Source organism: Gasterosteus aculeatus, chromosome 5 (assembly GCF_964276395.1).
Source record: "Gasterosteus aculeatus chromosome 5, fGasAcu3.hap1.1, whole genome shotgun sequence".
Classification (NCBI taxonomy): Eukaryota; Metazoa; Chordata; class Actinopteri; order Perciformes; family Gasterosteidae; genus Gasterosteus; species Gasterosteus aculeatus.
The window spans coordinates 15,978,292-15,987,803 of NC_135692.1; the positions used below are offsets into that span (position 1 = coordinate 15,978,292).

Here is a 9,512-nt window from a genome sequence, read left to right on the forward strand (position 1 = left end):
GGTGTTTTGGGTCTGAAGTCTTACAGAAAGAGGACTAGTGGGGTTTCACTCACAGTACAAAACACATGTTACAAGATGGGTAGCTGACGGAGTGAGGCGTATAGTGACTGGACTGCTTTAACAAATGTATTTAATCAAGATGCAAATCTCCTTTTTATAAATTAAAAGTTTGGATTCTCAGCCTTCATAGAACTGTTATTTTAGTGTAGTTTAAACCACCTGAGGTGAAAGTCTTTTGATTTCAAAATAAAGCTCTTGAGACATCTTTCTTTAAATCTAAACATAAGTCAACGTTAGGATATGAAATATCCGCACCAATAAATACTTGGTTAGATATTCTTTATGAATATGAGAATAAATAACGTCTAACGGAACTTGGTGATAAAAACTATGTTCCACCCGGACCGCTTATGGAGACGGACTCGGAACCAACGCGCGGTGTCCGTTGGAGGGAGATTTGACTGTGAGGCGCATGAAGACCCGACGGCTTTAGCGGCTGATTCATTGCTTCTTCCGACATTATGGAAGCAGACAGCGACATAAAAACGACCCCGAGAGGGTTCCAGTGCGGCCTGTGCAACGTCAACCTGCCGAACCGTAAGTACCGGGCAGCTAACGTCGGCCCCCACATGACGTCACCTTCCAACGCTACTTTGTGGCTCCACGCGCCCCATCGTTCGCGAGCAACCGGCACGTTTCCACCACTTTTAACGAGAACTGTGACGGAATACAACGATACCGTCACCGTAACGTCGCGATGCAGCACTTGGCTCATGTTAAAACAATAATAAAGTGAACGTAACGTTATTTACTTGACGCGTATTGTATTTGGACCCCCCCCCGCAGAGTCGAGCGTGGATCAGCATGTCAAGGGACGCAAACACCAGACGCTGCGCACCGTGCGATCCACCCGGAAGACGCAGGAGCGGCACAGCGTGTTCGTCAGCGGCATCACGCCCCTCGTCTCCCAGAGCGACGTCACCGAGTACTTCACGCAGTTTGGGCCCGTCTCAGACGTCGTCATGGACAAAGACAAGGTCCGTCAGGCACCGGGGGGCGGGGTGGAGGTGCAGGCCTGCAGCATATGGAAGGTGACTGACGACCCCCCCCCCATCTCTCTCTCAGGGTGTGTACGCCATCGTGCAGTTTGCGGAGACGGAGAGCTTGCAGGCCACGCTGTCCCGCGTGGAGCATCAGATGGGAGGCCTGAAGCTACGCGTCAAACCCCGAGAAAAGAAGGATTTCAAGTTGATCCCCAAGAAGAACGCGTCTCAGAACCTGCAGCAAGCTCTGGAGCGCCTCAAACCGCCGCTGTGCCAGCTGGTGTCTGTAAGCATCGACGTAAAACCCTGTGTGTGTGTGTGTGTGTGTGTGTGTGTGTGTGGTTTGATTTGGGGGACTGAACTGTGAGAACATGTCTTGTTGAAATGCAAAGTATTTTATAATATGCATATTTTCCTTTGCATTCGCTGTAGCTGTCGTCCTTGGTTCTGCTCCAGGTGAATGCACAGATGCAGTACGTGGTGGAGCGGTTCCAGCTGGGAGAAAACGAAAAGAAGGCCCGAGGCCTGCTGGTTCAACTCCTGCAGGAGGTTTTTGTGGAGTTCTTTCCAGGTGATCTCTTGTAAACGTGCACTCGGGGGAGTCCGTTTGGGAACACGGTGACACTTGAGTGAAATATTTATTCTTTCTCGCGCTTTCGACAGACAGCCAGATTCAGCCGTTCGGTTCGTCTGTGAACACGTTCGGCGTGCACTCCTGCGACTTGGACCTCTTCCTGGACCTGGACAACACCAAGGTGTTCCAGGCCCAAGCCAAGTCCACTGCAGAACAGGTCTGGCCTTTTTTACACGCGCAGCAGTGAAGGATGTGACTTCACAGAGCGCCTGTACGCGTGAAATCATCCTTTCTGCTCCAGGCAGGGGAGGGCACGTCGGACGATGGCCGCTCCGAGGACTCCATCCTGTCGGACATCGACCTGACCTCCGCCTCCGCGGCCGAGGTCCTGGACCTCGTGGCGGCGATCCTTCGACGCTGTGTCCCCAGCGCGCACAAAGTCACCGTGGTCGGCGGCGCTCGCCTCCCCGTGGTCAAGTTCCATCACCACCAGCTCAACCTGCAGGGGGACATCACCATTAACAACAGGTCCTTCAACCATGCCCCCTTGATGCCCCCCCCCACACCGCCGACCCGCAGCCCCACTGCCCCGACGCTTCATCTGCTGTCAACCCGTGATGTTTTCTGTTTATTGCATTTATTTTCTTTCAGCGACTCGAGTAACCTTTTCATTTTAAAGAGCTCTACAAAAAAAAATGTGTGTGTGTGTGATCTGGATTTTGCTTTCGTCCCGTCTGCATCTCTAGACTGGCTGTCAGAAACACGCGCTTCCTGCAGCTGTGTTCGGGGATGGACGAGAGGCTGAGACCCCTCGTGTTCACCATCCGCCACTGGGCCAAGCAGAAGCAGCTGGCTGGTAAGGGCTCCAATCCGCACATCGTGACATTTATAGTTCTGGTCAGCAGAGGTCAGTGGAACTCTACTCACGATCCGAACACGCGGCTCTGCAGCGCTCTCAGATCTAGTCGTTAAAGGAAGCTGTGGTTTAACAATTGGCTCAATCGCGTCTCTGTGTCGTAATAGAACAGAAGAGTCCCCTGATGTACAAGAGTGTTCACGCACTAATGACCTTTTACTCTCCCGGCACTTCTTTTATTCCCGTTAATGAGCCACAGCCAGGCGAGTGTGGGGAGTGATTAGCAGTAATTAAAAAGCAAATAATCTGATCAGAAGTAGGTTCTGTTTGCTGGGTTTCATGATTTTCATTGTTTGACCTGAGGGCTGAATTATTGCACGATTGACTTAACTTCGCTGATGTAAAGCAACAACAAAGCCCTCCACTCCGTTACACCGTGTTAATGCCGTTAATGCGCTGATCGACTGTTAACAACACAGTGACACTTTTGAATGTTGACGTGTAGGAAATCCCAGCGGTGCCGGCCCCCTGCTCAACAACTACGCCCTGACGCTGCTGGTCGTCTTCTTCCTGCAGCGCTGTGAGCCCCCGGTGCTCCCCACGGTGGACCGGCTCAGAGACATGGCCTGTAAGTGCAGCACGGACGCTCGGTACCAAACTCCCGAACCCGCACACAGCGCCGCCGTAAGCTGCTCGCTCACAGAGTCGTCATCGGTTTTCCTTTTTTGGGGTTGTTGGGTTTTTTTAAACTGCAATTTTGGAAACAAAGTCGTTTTCACCCTGTGAGGATCAAGAGGGAATCATGGAGGCTTTTCTTCACCACGAGCCGTGAACCTGCTTGCTAACCGTTGTGTTGACCTGTGAAGGTGAGGAGGAGGAGTGTGTGATCGACGGCTGGAACTGCACCTTCCCGAGTCAGCCGATCGCCGTGCCGCCCAGCAGGAACACGCAGGACCTCAGTAAGTCCGCGTAACTAAGCGGGGAACGTTCACCCTCAATGCGACCGCGGGGGCGTAACTCTTTGCTGACGTCGCTCTGCTCCCTCCCCAGGCACGCTGCTCTTCGGCTTCTTCACCTTCTACGCAAAGTTCGATTTCGCCGGTAGTGTCATATCCCTCCGGCAGGGGCGCGCCCTCCCCATCACCGACTTCCTCAGCCAGGAGCAACCGGAGGGGGAAAAACCCACCAAGCTCCACGGGCCCAAACTGGGCCCCCTAAGTCTGTTGGACCCGTTCGATCTCTCCCACAACGTGGCGGGGAACCTGAACGAGCGCTCGCAGCGCGGCTTCCAGCGGGAGTGCCAGGAGGCCGACAAGTACTGCCGCAGCCTGCAGTACCAGCGCAAGTCCACCAAGGGGAAATCGTGGGGGCTGGTGCGCTTGTTCACCCCCCGCGGGGACGTCCCGCAGTCCCCGGCGGAGCGGCTGACCATCAGCATCCCCTTCAAGCCGGCGTCGCTCCCCGAGGCGCTGCGGGATCGGCTGCGCGCGGCGGGAGGCGGCTTCCGGCTGCCGTGGTTTCAGGAGGTCTGCTGCGCCGTGGAGGGCGTCCTCAAGGGGGTCCTCGGGTGTCACCTCGCTCCCTCCGCGGACGCCGCCTGGGGCGCGGAGTCGTTCGTCGACGCGGAAACCTCCCCCGGGTCGCTCAACGCGTCGATGAACGACAGCTGCGACAGCGTCGGATCCCAGGGCGAGGGCGCCGGGGCGGCCGTGGCCGGCGCCAAGAGGCCGCTGTCGTCCAGCAGCGACGCCGGCGAGTCGCCTGAAGGCAAAAAGCCCCGGCTGTCAAAACGCCGCAAGCCAGAACCGCCTCACTGGATCTGCGTGCAGAAGCACGCGGTGTGGGCCGGCCGGCGGAGGGTGAGGAGGGAGCTGGTCAAGGACTCTGACTCGAGGCCGGAGGGCAGCTGCGTGGCGCTGGAGACGAAGGTCACCGCTCGCATCGCGGAGAAGGAGCCGGAGCTCGGGGGGCCGCTGGAGGTCAAGGTTCAGCCCCAGGTGATTGGGGGCACGGAGAGCACGAAGGCGGTGCTCACGTTGGAGCCCATCAGCGACGAGGCGGGCGTCTTTCACGACTTCTTTCATTTCCTGGAAGCTTTCTTGCCCAAGATGGTGGAGACGTTTCTGGAGAAAGACGCTTCAGATCTGTGAACGTTTCTTTGCAACGGCGACTTGTATCGACCGTTTAAAGTGGCACAGGAACGAGCATTAATGTGGCTTTATGTTGATTACGTTTGTGGGCTTTGACAAAATCTGACCGTTGTAACGTTTACGTGAATACTTTTAATATTTTAGTTTCAGAATGTTATTAATAAGCCCTGTTGTTGTGTTTGATGTGGCTCAGTTTTACTACTAAACCGTAACATAATGTTCTTAAATGATGCAACTTTAAATGGCGTCTGATGCACACGGCGAATTAAAAGAACGTCTTCAGAGCTCCGGCTCGTTCTCTATACACTCGTTATGCTTCTTTATTCCGAGAAGGATCGTTAATCGTAGTGCAGCTTTTATCCCGTCGTGTGCTTGAGACAGGTGAGAGGCAGAAAGCTTTATTATAGCGGCAGCTGGGGGGTTGTGGTGGGGGGGGCACAGAGCCCCGCGGGCTGATTAACATCATTCATCTCACTTGTGAAGGGAAATGCAGCCGGAGCTCCGGAGATGAAGACCTTTTGTCTCAACCGCACTTTAATCTGGTTTATTTTTACTGGCGTCCGTGCGGCCGGGAGATGAAAAGCAGCGTGACTGAGGACGAGGACTCGCCTCCCTGGTACTCCCCAGTAAATCTGTCGTTGAGCTCAAGTTTATCACCGACTCAAAGAAGCCGATCGCATCAGGAATCATCAAAACGCTGCGTCGTCTTTTGCCCCTTCGTCTGCTGATGCTCCTTCAGGGCCGCCGACGGCTCTGCTCTTCACATCTCTCATTCCCTCTTTGATGTGTTGCTGTTGCCCGTGTAGTTGTCATGGTCCCCAGAGGATGGATCCCCCCCCCACACACGCACACACATTGAGGGACGTTTCTTTGCTGCCGGCCCCAACAAACCTTTTCCTTCATCATGCGGTTCTCTTCGGTAACGATGATGGGTGGTTAGTGATGAGAACGAGCCACCGCTCCTTCGCCCGGTGACCTCTGACCCGCGTCGCCATCGTCCAGAGACGGTTTTGATCTCCAGGAGCAGTGTGACGTTGTTTGCCGACCCCTTTCAGAGCCTGAATTACAGCACTGTGGTAGCGGGCAGCCCATTTGCCCCATTCACCCCCCCCCCTGTGTCCCGATCTGTGCAAACAGACGTGCCTGAAAAGCACTCTGCTCATATCAGCGGCTCCCCGAGTCTGAAGATAAGGCCAAATAAATAAAAAACCCATCATCGTTTCCCCCCCGTTGGGTCGGGATGGAGTCCGACTGGACTCGTGTGTCTGTCTGCTTTGTATTTGGACCGAGCGGCACGCGTGAAGCCACTTGAGCGCCGCGGAGGCCTCGCGTGTTCCTGCTCTCGTCTCAGACGGTACAAGAAGTTCGGATCGCGTCGGGGCCCGAGCGGCTCTGCAGGAGCTCATCGGACTGAAAGCGCCGTCTCTCCCTTATCGTCCTCGGTGTTTGCCGACGCGCCGGAGGAAGCCGATGAGTTTGTCTTGTGCAAACTTGTGCTTGTCATTGACTTTTACGGCCCGCGGAGGCCGATTACCGGAGCAGAATGAGCTAAATGGTCTTGATGGCCGCAGGTAGCTGCTGGAAACGATTACGACCGAGGAAACATCAGTTCTCTAGAACGGGAGATGATGTCGTCATTACTTAGTCGCTATCGGTTCTTATCCTTCTTTTCCAAACTCGCCAGATTAAAACTGAGCAATTTGGTGTAAAAACAGCAGCACAATAATTGTCCCTTCAATATCAGTTTGAATTATGGTCCAATAATGTCTCGGCACCGCCGACGTGCAGCACCGCCATCCTCTTTATGACCGGGTCATATACACTTTAGACGTTTATGGTCCACGGCAGCAGCTCCGGGCCGCCAGCGGGGATTGACGCCTAAATCAAGTTTTGTTTTTGACAAGGGTTCAGGGGCCGACAAAGGAGGCCCATAAACAACGCCGGCCCCCGAGAGGCCTGCTGCCTCCGGCGGATCCGTCCCTTTGATTCAAATGATCGAACACGCGGCGGATCTTTGTCAGCGGGACTGTAAACGAAGCACTCCTTCACGGCTCACTTCTGGCATAAAAGTGTGTGTGTGTGTGTGTGCAAACGGGCCGGAACCCGCCTCGCCGCGCGCACGCTAAGGCGGCCTCGCTGTCTGTCGGACGCGGGGGCGACTTTGCGGCGGCGCACAGCGGACCGTGAGGAGATCCAAGATCAACAGGCGGCCATAAATGGGGCCGATTACACTCCAGAGACCTGAAAGGTATTTGTGTGTTAAATGTGCCGGTCCGTCCGGTCGGCGGCGCGTGAGGCGGTACGAGTGCTGCCTGATCCCCACGTACAAGACGCATTGCACATAAACGCACTAACCCCAATTAACGCACGCTTAGTTGTACATGAACACGTGTCTGTGTCGTACATACATCGTTTTTGGGGTGTGTTTAACTACTGGAACGATTACGGCCCTCGTGCACCGCGACCAATTCAACCTGATTGACAGGAGGAATTAAACATTGGCTTATTTCTCGTGGTGGAATATAAAAGCATAGAACGCTGGTTGACCTTGTGAGGCCCTGATAACTACACAACGGCTGGACGTCGAAGTGTTGTGTGTTACTGCATCTCACAGTTCGGGGGTCGAGTCTGTTTGGCCTTCAGGGTTCTGACCTCCTGCGCGACTCCCGACGGTCTTCACTTTAATGGCGCGAGTTGACTTGCATGACGCCTGCAGGGTTTGGAGCAGCGACTCAAACGTTCCATCCGCTCAGGGGTTCGTGTTGTTGGTGGTGCAGGAGAGACCATGTTTGTTTCATAGTCAATTTGTTTCAAATGGCATCTTCTTCTTTAAGGGGATGGAATTGGGGAAGTTGTCACCAGAGACATTAACTACCCACAAATCTCACATTGAAAAACAGAGAGAAGGCGTCTGGGGAAAAAGTCGTCAGAATAAACTTCAGAATTCCCCCAAAATCCAAATATTCTAAACGAGCGTGACCCTGTGCAGTATCGTGCGGAGAGAACTTTCCGCTGTAGACCAGCTGCCGGGGGGAGAGGGGTGTGGTTAAGTGTTCCTCAGCGCGCATCAGGTACCAAACCGCACTATAAAACCCTGAGGACTGAGAGGAGACGGCAAGACCAGGACGACACCGGGGACGCCACATCAGAAGACGACCCAAAGTGTGAGCTCCTCTTCTCAGACTTTTATGCATCTTGATTTTCTAACAGCATCCTAGAAAGATTTCAGAGCGTTTCGATTCACTTCATGTATTTTCATATTATATCTTGAACACTTTAAAGACATTTTGCACGTCGCCGAGCTGCAAGTAAACTCGTCTCCTCAGATGGCCAACATGAGACCCTGGATGACGCTCGCGGCGCTCGCCGTCTGCCTGCTGGTGTGCTGGAGCGGCTTCGCGGACGCCTACCCTCCCCAGCCGGAGAACCCGGGGAGCCACGCCTCGCCGGAGGACTGGGCCAAATACCACGCGGCCGTCCGGCACTACGTCAACCTCATCACCAGGCAGAGGTGAGAAGCCATCGGGTCGGACGGGTCGTCCTCCGCCTCCTCCCGTGTGGGGGGGGGTGGAGCCTTAGAGGCCCGTTTCCCACCACGGATCAACGGATCACTGCTGTGCTTGTTATGAGATATGATGAGGCAGAGGAAGAGGAGTTTATAGGGTTCATACCTGAGGAGGAGGAAACTGGAACGTCCCATTTATTTTCCTAAAAGGTAACAATCAAGACTTCTCGTGGCAGGATATTTTATATTTTATGGTTCTTTAAATGTTTCAGTTCTTTCACATCCTCTGCTATATGTGATAACTGTTATTAAGCAGAATGCCCCTGCTGAGTAGCTGAGTGGCTCATCTTAGAAAAAGAGCGCTTGGTATCATGAATTGTCTCTGGTGCTTCTGCATCGCGGGGGTCCACTTCCCCTGTGATGGAAGTTGAGTGAAGACACTTCAAAAGCCAAAGCTTGTTGTTCCCGCTGTGAACTTGACAATTCTCATTTTCTTTCTGATAATTGCCAAATTGATTTGTGATTGTGACCATAGAGGTTGAGTAGAGAGACAATGCAGGCAGGGGGGTAGGGGATGTGGGGGGGGGGGGGGGGGGGAAACGACAACTCAATGGTTCTTGAAAAACAACTATTGTTAAAATTCACTGCAAAAGGCTTTGGGGTCACCGGGCCGCTGCTACCGGGAGGCTCGCGTCTGTGACAATCTCCCAAAGAATATTCAGAGTTAAGTGTTTTTTTTTATTTTTTATTTGTCTTCAGGTACGGAAAGAGGTCGACCCCCGAGCAGGCGGTGAAGTGGATGCTGTTCGGTGCCGACTCGAGCCAAGACGCTGAGCCCCGGTGAGGGAATCACGAGGAGGATTTGACATGAAATCATTTTGGGCTGTTACACAGTGCATGTCGTCCACCCTGGTTCTAAGCAATAGAAAATGCCGATATTAGCCTCCATCACATTGCTGTGGTTTACAATGTGCCCTTCAGGTGATACTGGAAAGCATTTCGTCTCACTGTGGATTTACAGCCTTTATTGCTGGTCGTGATGTGTCCGCGGGTGTGAAGTTCACTTAACCACAACCTGCACTTTCTCCTTCCTCCCAGCCCCGACTACAGCGATCAGTGGTAACCGAGCCCGTGGACCCTCAGCCATACTTGGACCCTTCGATTAACCAACGATCCCAAAACCTCCTCAACCTGCACTGCACGTTGTGACCCTTAATTGTTTAATGTGCATGTGAATCTCTATTCATCTATTTCTTATTTGGCCGTAAATGTAAATAATTTGTATCAAAATCACTTTACAATAAAAGAGTTTAAGGGAATAAAAGTATTAAAACCGACAGACGCTCTGGAGTGGTTTTCCTTTACAGCTGTAGTTACCGGCCGT

General features: G+C 53.4%; 2 protein-coding genes across 4 annotated transcripts; both read left to right on the plus strand.

Moving 5' to 3' along the window:
- Window positions 1-398: 398 nt before the first annotated feature.
- tut1 (terminal uridylyl transferase 1, U6 snRNA-specific) lies at window positions 399-4,925 on the plus strand. Of its 2 annotated transcripts, none has more exons than XM_040177349.2 (10): window positions 399-597; window positions 847-1,037; window positions 1,126-1,329; window positions 1,476-1,614; window positions 1,707-1,834; window positions 1,919-2,145; window positions 2,364-2,473; window positions 2,979-3,101; window positions 3,340-3,432; window positions 3,524-4,925. In XM_040177349.2, exons 1-10 carry the CDS (start codon window positions 522-524, stop codon window positions 4,621-4,623), a joined length of 2,391 nt encoding a protein of 796 aa, XP_040033283.2. In that variant the 5' UTR covers window positions 399-521; the 3' UTR covers window positions 4,624-4,925. The 2 variants fall into 2 exon arrangements, with proteins under 2 accessions (XP_040033283.2, XP_040033284.2); XM_040177350.2 differs by having other exon boundaries at window positions 407-597; window positions 1,500-1,614.
- A 2,731-nt stretch (window positions 4,926-7,656) lies between these two features.
- pyyb (peptide YYb) lies at window positions 7,657-9,465 on the plus strand. Of its 2 annotated transcripts, none has more exons than XM_040176793.2 (4): window positions 7,657-7,787; window positions 7,950-8,134; window positions 8,888-8,968; window positions 9,227-9,465. In XM_040176793.2, exons 2-4 carry the CDS (start codon window positions 7,950-7,952, stop codon window positions 9,249-9,251), a joined length of 291 nt encoding a protein of 96 aa, XP_040032727.1. In that variant the 5' UTR covers window positions 7,657-7,787; the 3' UTR covers window positions 9,252-9,465. The 2 variants fall into 2 exon arrangements, with proteins under 2 accessions (XP_040032727.1, XP_040032726.1); XM_040176792.2 differs by having other exon boundaries at window positions 7,662-7,787; window positions 7,906-8,134.
- Window positions 9,466-9,512: the final 47 nt, after the last annotated feature.